This window comes from Pholcus phalangioides, unplaced genomic scaffold, assembly GCF_987345545.1.
Source record: "Pholcus phalangioides strain wild (caught in Gottingen) unplaced genomic scaffold, Ppha-v1.0 ptg000029l_1, whole genome shotgun sequence".
NCBI classification, from domain to species: Eukaryota; Metazoa; Arthropoda; class Arachnida; order Araneae; family Pholcidae; genus Pholcus; species Pholcus phalangioides.
Window position 1 is genome coordinate 8,111,509 of NW_028301619.1, and position 22,050 is coordinate 8,133,558.

Genomic DNA, 22,050 nt, shown 5'->3' on the forward strand with positions numbered 1-22,050 from the left:
TAACAGATCGTTGCTCTAACATTGATTCTTGCCTCATGCTGATCTCTGGCAAAGTCTGGATGCAATCTGTCCAGACAGCTTCTTAGCCTCCTCCCCATTCGGTGTTTAACTAGACTCTGGTCCGTAACTGAGGATGGCGTAATGTGTTGCTTTAGGAAGAACAGCTAGACATTTGCGAAACATCCCAACCACAATACATGACAGGTATCCTTAGTCGTCTGAACTAGTACTCCATGTTTGGCTAGGCCATTTCCTTCCTGTCTTCAAGGAGCTATGAGCACTTGGGGAATGGCATTTTTGTGCAGGGACTATCCATACTCTTCTAATTTGAAGGGTGGGTCGTTATCGGATACAATGGCATCAGGAATTCCATGAATCACAAAGATGTTTCTGAGTTCATCTATGGTAGATGCAGCACTAGTGGAAGACATCTCTTTCATCTCAGTCCATTTGGAGTAGGAATTGATGAGAATCAGGAACTTCTGTCCCTGAAATGGTCCAATGAAGTCAATGTGGATCCATGACCAGGAGACCCTAGTCACCTCCCAAGGGTGCACATGAGAATGTAGAGGAGCATGTCTCGTCTCTTGACAAGGCGAACAACCATCAACATGATTTTGGATATCATAGTCCATTTCAAGCCACCATATCTAGCAGCTTGCTAAGTTTTTCATGCATTCCACTCCTGGATGAGCAAGATAAAGCTCACGTATAACCATCGAACTTCCCGGTGCAGGTACCACTACTCGATTTTCCCACAGTAGGCAGTTATTTTGCTCTGACAACCCATTTCGCTTCGAGGAAAATGGCCTGAATTCCAAACTCATTCTTGTGTCTGGCAATCCTGTTAGAACAAAATTTAAGACCCGCAAAAGACCAGGGTCACGCAAGATAATTTTTGCTGTATCGCTTGCACTAACCGGAGGACAAGCCAGATCTTCTATAAAAAGAACCTAAGTGGGCGGTGAAACAAGAAACACAGGACTGGGCTGTGTACATGAGGATATAACTCTGAATATTTAATTTAATGTGCCAAATTCAGAAATGTATATTTAATATTTTGTTTGGGTTGTTTTGAGATTGTCGTTATGCTACAATATATTTTCCATTTCTGGTGGTTTAACGGTAGTTTTCGGTTATCAGCATTCCCTTTCCTCACCATTTTTTCTTATCTAGGTTCTACTATATAAGCATCTTTCTCAGCCTGCAGACTGTGTATAAACTGTAAGGTGGTGTGCCTCCCCCTCCATTATTGACAAACATATCTGAAATTCTGTTCACGCATTTTAATTATTGGACCGCACATACCGCAGTAGCTACTATACTCTATTTGTGTGTATTGCTACATTCATAATGGGATTTTTATAATAGATGCAAAAATTAAGGTTTAAAAAACTTCTAGTTCTTTACTAGTCTCTTTCAGTTTATCCTCTTCGGAAGAACATTATCAAGGGATCTATTGTATGTAGGCCTACCTACGAAGCTATCCATTCTTAGAATAAGACAACCATAAGTATTCTTTATGGGCGTTGTATAATATTTTATCATGTGTTTATAATTTGTGTTAATTGCATTTTTAATTGGGTTGCTGTATTTTTGAAATATATGACATCCATATTTTTATGGGCATCTATTTATCAGCCACCTCGTTGGGCATTTTGCCTGTTGTGGCATTGTATTTGTATTTGAAAAACATCATGATTCCCCCATTTAAGAGTTCTATTACTTAACTCAGATTTCCAGGCACACATTATAGCAGTTAGAAACTTTTATAAACAATTTACTCGGTGAGCAGCTAAGACAAAGAATGCTTGAAGAGTTAATTGCCCTTTTTCTTTATAAATACAGGTGTATGTGGAATATTTATAACTTATCAAATGTTGTTATGATAGTAACAGTAATGATGATATAACAATATCAAGTGTTTGAATATGTTCATGTTTTTTTACATTAAAATTTTAAGGAAAATTCCAAAACCTACTCTTTTTTCACATGTTTGTTCAGTCTAGTCACAAAGTTGAAGCTAAAACATCGCTAAGCTAATTAGCAACAAAGTTTAGCAGGGTTGGGTTTTTGATGTGACAAGCATAAAGAAACTGGTATAAACCCTCAAAAACCTCATTTAATGCTTTTGGGTGATGTTTTTAATGGAATAGGTAGGCTATTTTTTTTATAACATAATGATGAAAAACTTTTTTGCATATTACGATGTTTTATTTTGAAACATTGTATATAATTTATTACAACAATTAAAATCAAACATTAATTATAATTTGCAACTTTGAAAAGGGAAAAACAGAAAACTTATCATGCATCAAACTTATAGTAAACTCAACTGTTGTTATAATGATTGTCTGCTGTATATACTTACAATGTTGTCCAAAACCTTCCCAACCCTGATGTTCAAATTTTAGACTGCTAAAGAGTCTCAGAAGGCAGTTTCTGTAGTGTATTAGTAGGCCTATAACACTGTTAAAAAAGTGTTTCTCAAGAAAATTTAAATTGTTTTGGGGGAAAATTTGGGCTGCTGATTTAAAAACTGGTGTTATTTTTGCTGCATTGTATGCGTGTGTGTGGCTATAGTTTTTGAAATAATGCATGTGTTCTGTCCAAAACCTCACCTCTGATATATATTGTCCAAAATAATTCTGTAGAGAGTAGAAAATTATTTTACAATCATTATTAAATATTATTTATTCTTTGTCTAACATAGTCACTTTAAATATTACAAATACAAGGCCACAACAGACAAAATGCCCAATGAGGTGGCTGAGGAAAAGATGCCCATAACAAGTATGGATGTCATATATTATTAAAATACAGCAACTCAATTAAAAATGCAATCAAAAAAATTATAAACTATATATATATATATATATATATATATACAGCAAAAAATGTGTGCATTTCTATGAAAATTTTTATATTGAAAAACAATATTTGAGGTTTATGACAGAGGTTTTTGATGTGACAGTCAACCATTAAAAACCTGCCAACCCTGAGTCTGACTTAAATACATTGTGACCAATTCACATTAAACTGGTTTGATGAAAGTTACTCGAATGCTATATTATAGATGTACAATAACTATTGATATTCATGATATTAATACAATTTGCTGCCTGGCAGTCCATTGGTTAGGGAACTAGCTTCTGACTGTGCAGGTCTGGGTTCGAATCCTGGGTCGAGCATGGATGTCTACTAACACTAACAAATTCCTTGGACAGATCGTAATGATTTCTTGGGAATAAGTGCTGATCATGTTAATTTATTGAAGTTTGTTTTCTGAAAAAAACCACAGGTTTGCTAAAATGTATCACTGGCAGGGGAGAAGAAATTGAGCATCTGGTTTTGAACATGATGTACAGTCATCATACTTGCACAACAAAAGTTTTTTCAGATATAATTTTTTGGTTATTGTTATCAAAAAACCCAGAGTCCTGATGTGATCACATTAAGTGGCGTGCACTGTTATAAAACTATGCTTTTTCATTTTATTTCAGAAATAATATCAGAATTCTCAAGATTCAAGTAAAGGTAATGAAACATCCTAGCAATGGTGTGTTGTCATGCATAATCCGGCACACACAAAATGATGAGGTTCAGTAGCATGCCAAAAATTCATGTATTTCCTGGCATGCTGCATGAACCAAGTCTTCTTTCTCAGAACTTTATTATATTTTGTCCAAGGTAGTTTTCTATTTCTTCAAAAAATAGCTAAATCAGTTATACAGGGTGTTTAACACATACCAAAAGGAAAATTCTGTGACTTCCCTTTAAACTTCTCTGATTTGACTAGCCTAAATGAATTTTACTTGATTGTTTCATTATAGCAGTTTTTCCCAAACCAATCCATGACACCATTGCACCCAAAAATGATTAACAAGTTGCTATGTATAAATGGCAAGAACTATGTTGCAGTTAATGAAAAACAGTCAAAACCCCTGATTTTACTAATCTCAAGAAATCAATCATTTTATTTGTTAAATCAAGGAAATTGTTAAATTTGGGTCAAATTGATCAGGAGCATAAATACACTCAAAACAGCAAATTTTAAAAGCTACTCACTTTAGGGGTTGCTGTTACAATTTATTTCTGACAACAATTGAAAAAAAAATATGAACCCGAGAATAAAGTGAAGGATGCATAAAAAATTGCTTGATAGAAGTTTGGTACGTCCAACATTTTTATACAACTCTGTCGAAATTGTAATTTTTTTGTAATTAATTGAAAAAAGTTTTCTCTCAAGATGACCTGCCATTCTTTACTTGTCAAGACAGCACAAATTCAAAGTAACTTTATTTTCTTAGTGAAAACTAAACATGCTGACAGCACAATGATTTTTGGTATTGGTGTTAAATTGATTGCTGAAACCTTTCCATGTACATTCTGAATGACTTTTTACTCAAAAAGGAACAGATTTCTCTTCCATCATTTTTTGTTTGTCACTAAAGAAGGGTTCAAGGTCAATTCATGATAAGTCATATCTTCGGAGTGTGGTTTTGAATGATGAGAAATATAAAAAAAAATTGGATAGTAAGAAAAATATTCCTTCTATCAAGGTTTTTTATTCATTAAATAGGGGTTTTGACCTCTATTTTTGCCCAATTTTCAGAAAAAAAATTGTTAAGGCAATAAATTTTAACATTTGTGCCTATGTCTTTCCAATAAATATGCATGTATCCCTGGATACAAAGTTTCAAACTACTACAAAGAACAAAAAGAGAATTTCTTTCATCAGTAATTTTATGATCACAATGGCCAACCAAACAACTGTATCTATTGTTTAGGGCCATTCAAGTATTGCGTGAGCAAATTTTTAGCCATTTTCGACCCCCCCTCTCCCTTGTCAGCAAAATTTTGTCATCAGCTCTGCCCCTCTGAATCCTAACTCATATTTTCATAAAAGGGTGGTTGCTGGCGTAAGCATTATCCAAACCCCCCCCCTCCCCCCTTGTCATCAAAAGTCAGCAAATCGGAAACCCCTTCCCCTCCATCGATGATGTAATACTTGAACGACCCTCGGTCAAGCCACCCTTAGTCAGCCACCTCGTTGGGCAATTTGCCTGTTGTGGCGTTGTATTTGTATTTGTATATATAGCTGATTTGAGGAACAAATTTTCTTCAATAAACTGAGAAGTTACAGCTCAAACTATTTAGTGTGCAGACCCAGTTGCTGTAGATATTTGTTTGTGCTGTTGTCGCTACCCTACATCTCTTTCACGATCAAAAAGACGTCTCTTTCACAGTATGATTCTTGCTAGTTTCTTGTTATTTCAATTTAATTGTTTTTAAAATGCTGCCGCATTAGAGAGAAGTTAACAAATTGACAAACTTTACAGCAACATTGGTGAATGACATATTTTTTGGTAAAGTTGTAGGGGTAACAAAATAATGTGTGCCCCTGGCGGCAAAAAATCATAGTTACAGTCCTGCTGGTAAGTGTTAGCTCTGCTCCTATCTCATCAACCATTCGTCATAGAAGTATGATTTAAATTAAAAAATGCTCAACAGACAATCAAAAATTATCCTGTACCAGTTTTGAGAGTGCAAATATAGCGCATAACAAAATAGAAAAATATATATATCAAATTTTTATACCATCCCGGTGTGCTCAAAAATGCAATTAGAAAGTCATTGCCCAGTCTCTCCTGATGCCAACAAAAAAATTACATGTTTTTAAGTATAATATTCAGATATATTGAAATTTGAAATATGGAGGAAATTTGGGAAAGAACAGCATTAAATGCGGAAAAATCGTTTGTCCGGAATGTAAGTGGGCATTCTGTGATTCACAGTTTTGCTACAAGAGCACTTTCACACTGAACACAACACTTTCATTTGTCAATCATGGAAAGAACAGGCAAGATTACATCAAAGAGGCAGAGATGCCGCTGTACTATAATTTACCTGGATCCCAGGATGCCCCCCCCCCTATAATTCACTGGTATCTCTATGAATTTTCTTCCAGCATGCCCCAGGTCTTTGATCACCTGCTTATATTTCTTTTTTGAGACTGAGCGGTGGGTCATGTTTTCTGGGTAGGAGAGGGTATCTGTGAATCAAGTATAATTCATTTCTAAAAATGTGTTCTGTCCAAAGGTTCATTTACTTTCATTGTCTACTAGTAGGAAAAGCTTGCAAAGAAGCTCATTAGCTCTGAGAATTTATCATATGGAATTCCGCACATGTAATAAATCTAAAACAAATATACAGTTGATCCCGCTTATAACGTTTCTCCCATTTAGAATGTTTTTCCACTTGGTGCAACTTATTTTTGTGGTCATAACAATAAGTAATTCTTATTAAGATTTCCCGTTTAAAGTGTTCCTATTTACGTTTTTTATGGCAGTTTTTTGAAAAGCGTTATATCGTTATTCGTATTTCATTAAAAATCTTAGCTCTTTCAATAGTATCTTCTGATCAGATTTAAAGCAAATGAGATGCTCACTCTCTCTCCTCTCTGACAATTATCTTCTGATTCTCTATTCATACTTTGGTTTTCCTGGTTAAATTATTTTATTTTCTCTCCCTGTTGGTCTACCACTCTTATCTGTCGCCATTTAGCTCCCACATATTTTCACACATGAATGTGGGAGCTATGTCAGATTTTAACCAGAGTCAACTATTATTTACTCTCAACTAGTACCAACACTCTCATCATAAAATTTACTACTTACTTTCATAGTTTTCCCCTTTAGATGTTCTTTGTACCTTTCAGTAATTCAATACATATCTTGTCTGGTTATATCCTTGAGCTAGTGAACTTGCGTAATTCATGCTCACTTTCACTTTATTGGAATAGGATTATATTTTCAATTTCATGTTTTCCTTATCCTAGAAATTCACCATGACAACGTCGTTCACAGAATCAACACACAATAAAATATAATCAGTAAATTTTTAATACATGGGAAAAATTCAAATTAATATAATTTTTTAAAACTAATTTGTTGTGCTTAGATTTACAGATATTCAGCTGAATTCCTCAGCCTTATTTGGCTAAACTGGATGTTTGGCAAAGGGGCAGAATATTTGTCCCATCTCTACTATACACAAAGAAAGTAGGGGAAGGCAACTGATCAGGCCAGTCGGATATATACAGCATTAACTAAATTTGCTGCAATTTTTTGAGCAGATAAATATATGGTGCTGTCCATTGAAGGGTTAATAACCAATCATCCATATGTAAAAAGCACTTTAAGAATCGAGCTCCAAATGCAACCAGAGTGCAATTGTTAAAGGAAATTTTTAACGTCATGTGATGATGGACAGGCCAAATAATTTCGTCACTGACCAATTGACGCCCAGCTAAAAATTAACAATGTGGTGTTGACAAGATGGGGGAGAAGGAAAGGAATTTCAGAATGATGCTAGCCTGAAAAAATGATGGAGGTTATTTAAGGAAATGTGATTATGAAAAAATGATAAATACATAATGCTTTTTGAGCCATGTTTTAGTAAAAACCAAAAAATATTCATATTTAATTATCCGATACGATTTGAATCAAAGATTCTTCTCACGTTCACGGAATGGAGCCCTCCCACCCTCCACAAAGAGGGGTGGTGAAAGTGCTAAAATGCTGTTATTATGAATAAACACTGTCCATTTCAGTAAGTTTGATAAATTTTGATCACATATAGCAAATCTGTCACATTTGCAGGTCATTATGCATAATCGTCAAACCATGGTTAATGCGGTAAATGAGTCATCATTGTGTTTACATTATGTATGTAAGTAAAGCTAACATTACAAGACTAACAATAATTTTTTATAATATGCTTCTTGTTTACTTAAATTAGTTTGCATGGCAAAATATGCATATGGCATTGCCGCTGTGGTGGTCGAGTGGTTATAGTGCCGGACTCGTGATGCGAGGATCCGGGTTCGAACCCCACAGTGGTGGTCGGCTGAAGTTGGTTTTCTGTGGTTCCCAACTTCAAGGCGCAAATGCGAGCCGATCTCCCCGTTAAAAAGTCTCGCCACAGAGAGCAACAGTCCTACAACGGTAAATCATTCAACCATAACACTTCACTCATAGTTAGTAAAACTGGGGGCAGATGACAGCACTACACATAACAAGCATTACACAGAAACAAACTTTACGCCAGGTTGCACTACACGTACACGCACATTCCCGCATATACCGATTCGTTGGGGGGTTCCGCGGGGGGGGGAGGGGGGTGCATGTGTGGTGTAGCAGTAGTAGGTAGGGGCTCGGGGATCCATGATGTTCTTAAGTCAGCCGCCTCGTTGGGCAATTTGCCTGTTGTGGCGTTGTATTTGTATTTGTATTTGTTGTCAAATAAGATAGCTGCTTCTTGGTCAAATAAAAATAAGTGATCAGATGATTTATGTGCATAAATCATGTATTATGATATTTATGTATGATTATATTTTGTCGAATTAGAGCTTCCTGCATATTTTGTGTGAAAAATTAAATTTTCTTTCATTTTTAAGTTAAGAAAAATTGTCAAATCTACAAGTTCTCATGACATAAAAAACTGAAGTATTTACAACCCATTACAATCATGATATTTACTGATTGAAAATTTGAGAATTATGCATAATCACTGATAAAATTTGCTACATTTATCACATTTACCAAACTTAATCGAGATGATCTGATTTTAACACTATTACCAACATATATATGCTGTATATAGACCAACACTGTTTTCCACTCTACCACACAACCTTTCCATAACTTAAAAAGTTGGAGAAATTCCTTATTTGGCAATGAAAATACATCTGTTTAATATTTTATCAATTTTTTAGAATATAATCGTAAATACAAATAAAAAAACTCCTATTAAAGAAAAAATTCATGTCATCGTGCATGGAAGAAAAAAATTTTCTACTGAGAATTGACTTAAGAAGTGGGGTCACCTAATTCTTAACTAAAGGTCAAATCTTTAGTTAAGAATCAGATTCTTAATAAATAAAAATCAGAAGGTGTTACACCCCCGCAATGTATGAAATAGATGAATGTGTTTTTAACTGTTCAGGAATAACAACTCAAGTTGAAATGAAAATGTCGAATAATTGAAGTTGCACAATGTATTAATGAACTATTGTAGCATTAAAATAGATAGCAATGAATTGGGATGGAATATAACTGTCGGATCAAAACTTAAAAAAAATTTAAATTTAAACTTAATTAAAACTTAAATTTTGAACATGACAGATTTTGAAAATTTTCATTTTGTTTCAATAAAGTTACTTTAACTTGCTTCATATGGCAATTTTAGGATCTTAGGTTATTTTCTTCCATGTTTTATAGGTACAGATGTGCATTTGTAGCATTTAATGATGAAATATTCAAGCGATTGCAGTTTACTGCTAATTACGTGATATTGGAAGGACTTGATGACGAAGAGCTTGATGATGATGTGAGTATTTTCAGTTTTTCCTTTGCTTTCATTATAATTATATAATGTTTCTTGCTTATGTCATCATCCAACGATGTGATAAAAACTTATTTAGCAGAGAAACATCTTGAAGGGCTAAATTTTTTTTTCCTTATAGAGCTTATGAAGTTTCATGTTCCATTAAAATATATATTATTGTGTAATATTCTTTTTTTATGTAATTATACAAACACAGTATAAACTACAGATAGCTGCAATCAGTTACTATGAAAAATACTCTCAATACTTTGGGATATGTTTTTCATCAGATTTTTTTCCCCCGAAAGAAATCTGCTTTTTTGAGTTCTTTGTTCTATTTTATTAATTTTTTTTTCCTGAAATCATGTTGATTTTTAAAACTACTATGGCATAATGACAAATTCATATACAGGTGCGATCGAGCTGTTTGAGAGGAGACAAAGATTGGATTGAAAAAGGGTGGTGATCAAATTCATGTATCATTATTATTTGGGTCTGAATGACAGGAATATGGTAACAAGCTCTCAATCCAAACAAACAACTGGGCTTGTTCATGGTTAAAATAAGTGTCTAATATTGGGACATGGAAAAATCTGAAAAACATAGGGAATTTGAGAAATTCATCATTTTGAAGGGGTCCTGTGTTTATTTTTATACTGGTAAGGGAAGTTCTCGATCCACTATTTCAACAACCACCATTTTCAGGACCAATAAACAGAATTAAGAGGAATGAGGACAAATTTTGTGTTTAGTAATGAATTCCACATTCTTACTGTGTTTAGATGCCTTACGAAATACAACCATAGCACGGAAAGCTATTACTTAATTGAAGGCAAATGACGGAAGCATGAAACAAATTGCAACCTTGCAATGGTTTAAGCTTTCTTCTCCCTCTATTTTACATGAGCTGATATGTTTTATGTGATGAGCTGATCTGTTATGTGCACCAGTTGTTTAGTGGGTTTGCATGCCCAGCTGCATTGATGGGTGCACATTGTATAGCTTAAAGAGAATGTTTCATCGTAGGTGCTGCACAAGTTTTGGTACAAGAAAACAATTGTTGGGGCTATAAGGTTGACAGACATGAGTGGTCATGGCGCAAGGAGTCTGAGCTCTAGGTTCCAGTGCTTTCAGATGCAACATCCCTGCATATGACCAAGGTTCTGATAGGGAAAATTTGGTGCATGAGGCACACACACACAGAGAAATAATTTGAGAGAGATTATGAAATTTAACAAAAGTAAATTTATTGACAATTTTAACACTAGTTAACTAGGTTACAATTAACATTAAAAAGACTTCTCAAATTTTATACCAGTCTTCTTACTAGTCCAATAAAATATCACTGTAAGATCAGGCATTTGAAGCTTGACAGTGATACACAAACAACACAAGTCATGATATCGCTGACCTTGACAGGAGCGAGTGAGTTCAAAATCCTCCACGTGGCAGGTTGGTGCGGCGAAAGCTGTAGGCCCAGCAGCGAGAGCCGAGGCGACGATTAACACCAAACGGAGCAGCAAAGTACCAAGAGCTAAGACGGCGATCAAGAACAAGCAAGATGGCGGATAACTTAGACCAGCTGTTCTCAACTGGTGCTCCAAGGGCTATGTGTGCACCTCCCAGGGGCTCCGTGGCAACTCGATGAAAATAAAATCAAATCAATCAGTAAATTTGATAGATAAGTAAATAAGAGAGGCCCACAAGGTTCTGCCGCAAAAACTATGTACAAAAAAAAGCTCCTCACTTAAGTCAAACAGGGCTCTGCCATAGAAATTATATACTGAAAAGGGCTCCACACGAGTCAAAAAAGGTTGAGAACCGCTGACTTAGACCGACGACAAGAGCCAGGACAACGATCAAAGCCCAGTGTGATAGCGAATGACTAGGACTAATGAGGAGACATGAAGGTCTGAAGACCTGTCAACTCTCCGGATTTTTCATCCTTCGTCCTGCTTTCCGGATTTCTTAAAATTTCTCCGGATTTTGGCAGAAAATTAGGTATTACTCAAGCTTTCACGTTGTCATGACGTCAGTGACTGCCGTCATCATTAGGAAAAACACCCGTAGAGGACAGCCATGTTCATTTCTATTGAGCAGCTGTAAAAGAATCTTGGTGACCGCATTTAAACAATTGGCAAAGACGTGACTTTGTTTACATACATAATTGTTATTGTATTCCATCAACAGCCTTTTAAGTTTTTTTGTCAGCAGCTTTTCATTTTTAAGTTCTCTAAATTGTTTCCTCTGATTAAATAGGTCTTCAGAAAGAAAATATAAAACTTTAAGCTAAATATAAAACTTTAAGCTAAATATAAAGCTTTTAAGAGTTCATATACCCAAGATTATCAATCACTGATAGCATCCATGAAAGGAAACAGTTATGTTTTATGAACAGTATGTAGATATGATTTCTCTATTCTGCATGGAAAAACTGACATGGCATTATATTCTGCTCAGGGGCAATGCAGAACCTGCCTTTGGGGGGAGAAATGGAACTTTTTCTTAAATGATTTCTAGAGTTTTTGATCGAGTCTATGAGTGTCGGGGGGGGGGGAGTTACCCCCCTCGGGACAATCTATGGATTTCTGGATTCCGAAAGTTGGCACGTTTGGGTCTGGAACCAGCTGGTGACGTGCCAAGCACCCAGGAATTTGTTACAGCCTACTGCTAGCATACTCACCAAGAGCTGATGACTTTACCAAAAGTGAGGGAGTAACAAATATATATATATCAAATGAATTCCTTCACCATCGAGATTCTGATTATTTATACCTGAAAAAGGAAGTGCGTTATGGCCCATATCCAGGAACAGAGCATCTCAGAAAATGTATAAGAAAGCATGGCGAATAGAAAAAATAGTAAAACAAGTTTGCATAACAGAACAATAACATTAGATTTTGTAAAAACTTCAAGCACTGTAATGTGGCAACACAACAATAAACAAAATGGCGACATGATCAAGATCGCTCATTTTTCCAGTCTTTGCACAGTGACAATATCACAGACATTAACCAACCATGCACAGTTATGAAAGGTAAGACAATTTTGTATAAAAAATTACTAGACTTGGACTCTTTTCCTCCAGGTGTCTATGGGTAATGTTACACAGGGTGTGCTGTATTTAAATCAATTTCCAAAAAAAAGAATTAAATCTAAAATTTTGAGAGTTTTTTTTCATCAGGCTATTGTTATGTTGTCTGGGGATCTCATCCCCTTTCCCGGTGAAGGTCGGCATTCATCACTACTGAGAGGCTACATGCCAATATAGCAAGGCCGCAGCGAGGGGAGAAATGGCCAAATCTATTGTTCTATCACTGGTCCCCCCCCCTCGAATAAAATTTCTGGCTACAGGCCTGTAATGTTGGCATGTCTGCAAGATCTTTCATGGTGGGTCCATGTAAACAGAATTTTCTGATTAGACAGGTGTCCCATGTATAGTACATGCCACATGGAATCCTGCTAAGAATAGAAAAATAATTCCTACTCTTCTTTCACTTTTTATAGATAAATTTGATTAAGGTATCATTGGGATCACTAGCAAATTCAGAAATGATGTGAAAGTAATGTGTGTAATCCAGAATTAAAGTAACTAGAAGTTGCTCTATACCAAATTGAATGCCATTGCAGCTTGGGCACCTCTGTGGGAAGATAATAGTTATGGATATCACTCGGAGTGAAGGGTGAGGCAATGAGAGAAAATTTTTTCTGCGGAGTGAGGAGGCGATGAACAAAAAACAATTAGAAACTATAGTAGACTCTCGGTAACTCGACGCCCCAAAAGTATCGACAAACATGTCAACTTGAGCGGACATCAAGTTAACGATGTTTCACTCTAAATTTTTTTCTGCTTGTTTTTGTGTACGTAATTATTATACATTAGAACAATTCCATTAAAATAAAATGTTAAGTCCCATTAATTTAAATTATGTTTCTTAATCAAATCAAAACGTTTAAAAGAAAATTTACCTCATAAAAAATAATCAAGTATATTGCTTGCTTTTCTTTCTGAAGAGAAAACAAATTCTTCTACACTATTCGGTCGGTTTACTCCGCGATTGTTCAGCTTTTTCCTGAGTGTGTAGGAAGCGATGTATAACATCTAGAGCTTTTAATGGTTCATGGAGAGATGGTGCAGATACTTCTTTATCTGAACTTTCTGATTCTATTCCTTCTAAACATGAAGCACTTGCTTTGGTTGATTGATTCGAAAATATCACCGTCTTCTAAAAGTCCGGGGGGGGGGGGGTTCTATTTCGCTCATGTTATCATGCCCGCGTTTCAAACGGGTTTGTGGTGCATTGTGGAATAGATTTACGTCACCATCGTTAAAGGTTGATCTTTTTCTCACATTGTTACTAGCAATTTTCGTTATCGTCATCACTATGGGAAGCGGTAGATAGTGCAACTTGAAAACACTCATTAAGCTTGTGTTACGGAAATAAACATGGCCGCTCGTGCATACATTTTTCGATGAAGGCGAGATCAATGGAGACAAATTAGTCAAAATGGAAATTACTTATTCATTATTAATTTATCAAGTTGTTCATTATAATGAATAATAATTCCTCTGAATTACGTTACTTAACATGATTCAGAAACAGCATTATCGTTTAAAATGTTATCTAATTATACATACTGATTGAAAAAATTATTCATACTGATAAATTGTTATAAACTATTATACTCGGTACTAAGATAAATCTCTCTCCAATGATAATTTTTTCAAATTTTGCATGGAAATGCCTTTATTCTCAAGTTAAACTCATCTCAATATAAGAATATTATTTTACTGGTAAATCTCTCTATCGCGATATGTTTTCAAGACATTTTGAAATTCGCTACAATATTTTTTTTATATCTCGTTCAAAATTGACGTCAATATATTTTTAAACTCGTCCCCAGCAGATTTTTTTTTTAATTTGTTTAATAACATCAATATTTCATAATACATTATTTTATCACTGATGTTAAAATAATAGTATTGCTACTTTCTGTGCAGTACACACAAGTTTAATGCAGTAAACACTCTTACACACACACACACACACACAATATACTCTGCGCACTAAGTAAGTACACTATAAAAAATCAAAGTAAATTTTATTAATCAACAAATAAATTTTTTCTAATCATTGAGTGCATTTTCTCATCAGAGTATAAAAGAAATGTCAACAACAGTGTAAATTTGGTGACACATCATTTTTTTAATGTTGTGTGAAACAAGGAAACCAATTGTCTAATTAATGGTGTAAATAAAAGGTTACTTGTTCTTGATTTTGTCTTAATATCAAGACGGTAGATAAATATGTAAAAACATGGGATATGATGGTGATATTTTTTCTAGTCGTTTTGAAAATTCATATAACATCATTGTACTTCAATAGAACATTTTTTTAGTTATAATTTAGAAAATTTTCCCTTGCCAGTTTCATGTGCGTGCATAGCCTACCTCTTTCTCTAATATTTGATGAAAAATGAAAAGAATCCGGATGAATTAAAAAAAGTGTGTGTGGCTTACGAAAATTAGGGACAATCAACACACACAAACACGCACAAAATAAATAAAAGTACAATAATAATAACGCACATGCTGCAGCACTTGTTGATAGTGATGATTATCAGCAGCAGAGAAAATTATATGATTGGTTCATCCCTTTCGAACCGGATGCTGCCCTCGACCCAGACAGTTTTTCCATAATGATATACTGCCGGCTGCTGAGAAAAATCAAGTTTTTAATTACGGTCGTTGAGATTTGCGTTATAGGGCTCGTTGAGAATTTGCGTTAAGGGCATGACATCACTAACGACCTTATTGTATAATGATGTGAGCGTACTAGACCCCGTGAAGATATAAGATCGGAGTCAATACTCACAAATTCATCCTCAAATACGATCGCCCATAGCACTATTTATGCTTCCTTCACATGTAATCTGAAAGGAATCTTCCAAGAAATAATCGTTTTCCAAAGACTCAGAACAAATACCAACATGACAGAAGCAGTTCCGAATCGTGGCACTTGTGCCTGACTTCCATGCTCAATCAATCATTTCAACAGCATCTAAAACATTAATTTTTGTGTCCATTCCAACATCCACAAATTCACAAATTTTTTGCCTGTAATTTTCTGTAAAAAGTTTTCATACTTAGAATTCATAATTTCTTTGATCGAAAAAAAAAAAAATCCTCATTCTTAGAAAATGTTGAAATGGTGTTCCGTGCAACTCCATATACTTTAGTGAGTTTTTCTGGATTATAGTTTTTCAAAATTTTAACTTTTGATTTTTTAAAGTATGAAGTTTGAGTGTAGCCATTGCATTCACGGCCGTCAATACTCACAATGAAAACCAAATCACATATTCAGCATCTAACCAGGCTTTAGCTCTTTCTTTTACTCCTTTTTAAAAAATTGGGTAAAACTGAGTTCCGCCAAAAACATTCTCCGCAACAGACAATATCAAAACTCCCATTAGATAAGCTTTTTTTCCCTATTTTATGTTGACAATATCCACACTTTTTTTTACCATGAAAAGAAAGACTTTTCTTGTGAACATAATTAAAATGATAGGCCGGCCAAGGGGTTTCAAACATCCATTCTTCACATTCACCCCAACGCATAAAAGGGACAACCCATCATAGAGAACATGTAATGTAATATTAAGCTGTCGTCATATCCCTGATTCCATTTTTATCTTTCCCAATATAGAATTAGCCCTTGCGAATGACAACAATGAAACAGTTTTCTTTCCACTAATAAGATTTATTATAACATTAGAGTTTTACATATTTTAAAACTTTAACTAGTTAAAAGGATTAAGGCAACAATTTTTAGAGTTTTTAACTTTAGTAAATATTGCATGTTAAATTGTCATTATCTCACCAATATGTCAGTCTGTTAGACAGAGTTCATTATATCCACACATGTCCGAGCATCTCCTTCAACTGTATGGACGTCACCAGCTTGTATCCCAAGTGAGTGAGGTTCGAGATGGCATCTGCTCAGCATCCCATGTAGTGGAGGCTCTGTGACGGTATTGGCTCTGCTTTGCTGTCACAGTCAATCTCCTTTCTCCATGTGAGCTATACAAGACCAGGTCTCGGTGAGGAGTCCATGTCCCAAAGAGGCTAGTGCTCCATCCTGCTCGTCCTACGGCTTACAGGAATAAGAGCCCGGTGGCCCTAGGCTGTTGCGTCTAACTTGATTAGACTGTTGGCTCACTAGAACATAGTGACGTACACCTACTCGAGGCGAAATGCCTTGTTAAACGCTGATTGTTGTTAGTTAGATCTCTGCCTTTCTCAGCACACTGGCAACCTTTAAGGTAAACCTTCCCATTCCAAGTTCCAATCAGATCGCAGGATCAGTAGCCTGTAAAAACTTAGTATACATGAATAGTAAAACTCATTTGAATATTATACGGAATAAAACACTATTTCAACTTTTGAAGATAGTTGGCAACTTAGGAGGAGTAAACATTGAAAACCTGGCCAGGGTCCCCAACATTAGGCCCATTTTGGATTGTAAAACTCGTGAAATTATAAACCGTGAGATGGTCCTAGACCCACCGATTGTGTGAAGGTAAAACATTGTACATTTTTCTTGTATAATGGAAAACATTTAACACAATTTAATATTGCAGTATTATATTTTCATATTCTTTATACAGAGTTAGACAACAACTCTGGGGGATCCCCACCAGCGATCCGTGGGACCCTAGGATTGGGAGAGGAAGGTAATATGACAAGCTCCAGGATCCTCCACACTGGCGTAAGCGGAATTTATGTGGGACATCAGTAGTGTAACCTCTCATCCCATTCTTGCCCAACAGCCAGGAGACCCCACCCCCTACTGCCAGACTTAGTGAACATAACTGGCCTGAGCCGGAATGTCAGCGGGTACCTCGGGTGGTTTCCGGTAATTGAGAGGTCCCTGGGGCCTAAACTAGAATTAATTATAGAATCGAAAGACTTTGTGAAAGATCCCAGGTCATCATGTTACAAACAAAGGATTGTCAAAATAGTGTTGAAACATTCTTAAAACTGGTAACACATGGGCGATTGTAAATACCAGTCGTGGTAAAAGGACAAAAATCATAGTCGAGTTAAGCCAAACATGTGTCGAGTTGGAGAGTTTCCCCTACATTGAAATTAGTATTTGGCCAACCAAGGGAATAATAGATGTAGAGTTATCAGGATAGTCGAGTTATCCATGTGTCAAGTTATCAAGATTCCACTGTACTATGATTTACACCAACAATACAAATAACGCCTCAAGAGTTTACTATGTTGGACCTGATCGAATGCCTTTTGGAAATCAAGGTAAAAAAGATAAACAACACTACAAAAGATAACACTACAAAAGGCAAAATGCCCAACGAGGTGGCTGAGAAAAAGTTTCCCATAACAAATATGGATGTCATATACTTCAAAATTACAGCAACCCTAATAAAAAGGCAATTAAAAAAACTAGAAACAGTAAATATACATGATAAAGTATTATACATTCCCAAAAAGAATACTTATGGTTGTCCTATTCTAAATATGGATAGCTTCTCGATTTATATGAACATGTTTATCATACTTCTTTTTAAATGTGTAAATTGTGTTACAATTTACTTACTCCAGTTCAGGGACCCTACCATCCCCCTATGCTTACAAAAAGATCCAAGAGAAACTAACGTCTAGCTATCATGATTACTATAGGTGTCCATTTTGAGAGCGCATGTGCATTAGAGGCAAATATTTGTACAAAACTTGATATATTTAATTACGAACTGCTCGCAGCAACTGTTGAACAGTTGGTATGACGACAACAAAGGCAACTGAAAGGTTCCGTTTTTTCGCCCTTGCTTACTTTACTTCTTCGGATGATTCTTTGGGTTTTCCTCCGAATACACAGAGGAAAAATTATGCTTGTTCAAGAAGTGGAGGTAGCCACTGATTGCGATATTCAGATCACAGTATTTTACATGCATGATAGAGTTGTGTTTGTAAAAAATTACTTCACTTTATTTTTGAGAAAATAATTACAATATAATTACAAAAGCTTAAATACTTTCATTTTGCTATGTGAAAAAGAATAAAACGTTTATGGGGGAGGGGGCTGGCTGATATGCCATCCCCCGCAGCAAGCGCATCATGACCCCACACACCTCCAGGAATGACGTTTAATAACAGCTTTTGAGTGCAAGTGAAAAATAAAAAAGTAAATATAATCATTCAAAAAATTGAGGGTGTAATTTGAAACAGACAAAAATAGTTTTAAGGGCGGGATTCAAACCATGAATCTCTCGGTTGCTTTGGATTCTACATTGTCATCAGTGTACCAAGTGCTCAACAGTTGCTGCTAGCCTACCATATTTAAATATATCGGTTCTCGAACATCTATTTGTCTCTAATGTGCATGCACTCTCAGTATTACCTACAGTAATCGCTAGCTCTAGATGTCAGTGTTTCTCTCAGATATCCTTTTATAAGAATGGGCGGATGGTAGGGCCCCAAGACAGACTAAGCCTCAGAAAAACATAAGAATGACTTAAGGAGAACGTGAAGACATACTCTTTGAAAATAAAACTATGCATTCTATTCGCTTTTTTAACCACCATTGAACAATGTTCAGAAAACCTGAGCCACTCGTCAATGAGAATTTCCAAATTGGTCACCCTAGTTGCTTCCGGGATAGTGACACCATTCAACTCGTAAGAGAACCGTGGGTTATTCGAACCAAAATAAGCGACCATGCACTTATCAGCTGTAAACATCATGCTCCATTCATTTGCCCATGCTGCAATCCTGTTTAAGTTGGTCTGGAACAACTTCCTATCGCTTAGATTCCCGATTATTTCTGTAATTAATTACAAATACAAATACAACGCCACAACAGTCAAATTGCCCAACGAGGTGGCTGACTTAAGAACATCATGAATCCCCGAGCCATTTTTTGGAGGCCCTACCTACTACTGCTACACCACACATGCACCCTGCCCACACCCCCGCCCCGCGGAACCCCCAACGAATCGGTACATGCGGGAATGTGCGTGTACGTATAGTGAAACCTGACGTGAAGTTTTTTGTTTCTCTGTAATGCTTGTTATGTGTAGTGCTGCCATCTGCCACCAGTTTTTCTAACTATGAGTGAAATGTTATGATTGAATGATTTATCGTTGTAGGACTGTTGCTGTCTGTGGCGAGATGTTTTAACGGGGAGATCGGCTCACATTTGCGCCTTAAAGTTGGGAACCACAGAAAACCAACTTCAGCCGACCACCACTGTGGGGTTCGAACCCGGATCCTCGCATCGCGAGTCCGTCATTGCCCCACATTAGCTTCACGTCATCTGCGAATTTGCTAGTAATTCCATCGATACCCTGATCTAGTTTATCGACAAAAAGTGAAAAACGTATGGCGCCAAGGACACTTCCTTGAGAAACTCCACCTGTAACGCCTGTCCAACCAGACAACTCCCCATTCACCATAACTCGCTGTGACCTATTTCTTAATCATGATTCTATCCAATTCAGCAAATTGCCCCCAATTCCAATCTCGTGTAAACGTTTCAAGAGTTTACCATGTTCGACCCGATCGAATGCCCTCTGGAAATCAAGGTAAACAACATCATCTACATTTTTGCTCTTACCCAAAGCCCTAGTCACGTGATCATAGAAGCAAAGGAGGTTAGTTACACATTACCTCCCCTTCCTGAACCCATGCTGATTATCCGACAATACATTATTCTCGTCTATCCACTTCACAATCTGTATTTTGACGATAATTTCCAAAATTTTCGAGAAAGAGCTCGTCAAACTCACTGAGACTCCCTTGGGACGATACCCTCAGCAACATTACTCCTATATATTTGTGCGACTGGCCCTAACAATTCCCTGCACATTCCCGGCAGACCCTGGGATAGATATCATCTGGTCCAGATGGCCTCTTGCACATAAATTTTTTAGAAGATTCAGGACCTCCACGTCTTCCACTTGAGTATCGTTGAGGTTTTTATTACCACATGCAACACCCGTATATCGAATATCATTATCTCCATTAAAAACCGACGCGAAAAAGTCATTAAAAGCACTACACATGCCTACATTGCTCTCTAACTATAGAGCCTCCTATCGAGAGGGAGTCAACTGTCCCCTTACATCCATTATTGCTGTACCTAAAATATGATTTTGGGTCGGAGCCAATTTTATCTGCCAACCTAGACTCAACTGCCTGTTTATCCCTTATCGCTTTCTTCAATGCCCTTCTTTTATCAGTAAACAATGATAGGTCACCTCGTCCACTTTTATACTCTCTGAATGCTCTTTTCTTTTTAAGATAAAGGTTACACACACTATCTATGAGCCATAGGGGGCGCGATGTACAAACACGCTTTTTCGAACAAAGAGAATAACATTGTGCAAAGCGGAAGATGGCTTCGTACTAAATTCTTCCCATCGACTTACCACACTGACTGATTCCAACCGGTCTTTGAAAACATCAAAGTTAGTTCTCCGACAACAAGTCTTTTGTTACCAACCTTACCCAAGGAAAAGTTACAGTGAAGTCTGACGATACGATGATCACTCATAAGAGAAACGTGGGTTGTTTGAGCCAAAATGAGTGACCATGACTTGTCAACGCTAAACGTCATGCTCCATTCATTTGCTCATGTTCCAATCCTGTTCAAGTGGGTCTGGAGCAACTCCCTATCGCTTTGATTCACATCTACCTCCATTAGCTTCACGTCATCTGTGAATTTGCTAACTATCCCATCGATACCCTCATCAAGTTTATAAGTAAAAAGTGAAAGAGTATGGAGCCAAGGACACTTTCTTGAGGGACTCCACTTGTGAGGCCTGTGCAATTAGAAAATTCCCTGTTCACAACTTGTTGTTACCTATCTCTTAACCATTAGTCTGTCCAATTCAGCAAGTTGTCCCCAATCTCGTGTAAACGCTTCAAGAGTTTACCATGTTGGACCCGATCGAATGCCTTCTGGAAATCAAGGTAAACAACGTCTACATTTTTGCTCTTACCCAAAGCCTTAGTCACATGATCATAGAAGCAAAGGAGGTTAGTTACACATGACTTCCCCTTCCTGAACCCATGGTGATTATCCGACAATACATTATTCTTGTCTATCCACTTCACAAACCGCCTTTTGATAATAATTTCCAAAATTTTCGAAAGGGAGCTCGTCAAACTCACTGGACGATAATTGGACACAGCTTCTCTACTACCCTTTTTAAATATCGGAACAACATTAGCAGTTTCCAATCCTTTGGGACGATATCCGCAGCAATACTACTTCTGTATATCTGTGCGACTGGCCCCAACAATTCATTAGCAGATTCCCTGAGGACCCTGGGATAGATATCATCTGGTCCAGGTGCTTTGCTTGCACATACATTTCTTAGAATATTTAGGACCTTCACGTCTTTCATTTAATGTCGTTGAGCATTTTATTACCCCATGCAACACCCGTACATTGAATAGCATTTTCTCTATTAAAAAGACTTGGAAAAAGTCATTGGAAGCACTTACACTTGTCCACACTGCTCTCTACCCTAGACCCTCCTATCGTGAGGGCCCAACTCTCTTCTTGCATCCATTAGTGATATATCTAAAAAATGATTTTGGGTCAGAGCCAATGTTATCTGCCAACCTATATT

The 22,050-nt window shown here is 36.5% G+C and overlaps 1 protein-coding gene across 1 annotated transcript in view; it reads left to right on the forward strand.

The window, feature by feature from the left end:
• The window catches only part of ebo (exportin ellipsoid body open), a 295,439-nt gene that overhangs the window by 151,598 nt on the left and 121,791 nt on the right, over positions 1-22,050 (forward strand). Inside the window, exon 11 of the mRNA XM_089252540.1 lies at positions 9,285-9,393. Coding sequence (XP_089108666.1) covers positions 9,285-9,393 — 109 coding nt within the window. The remainder of the gene's footprint in view (positions 1-9,284; positions 9,394-22,050) is intronic.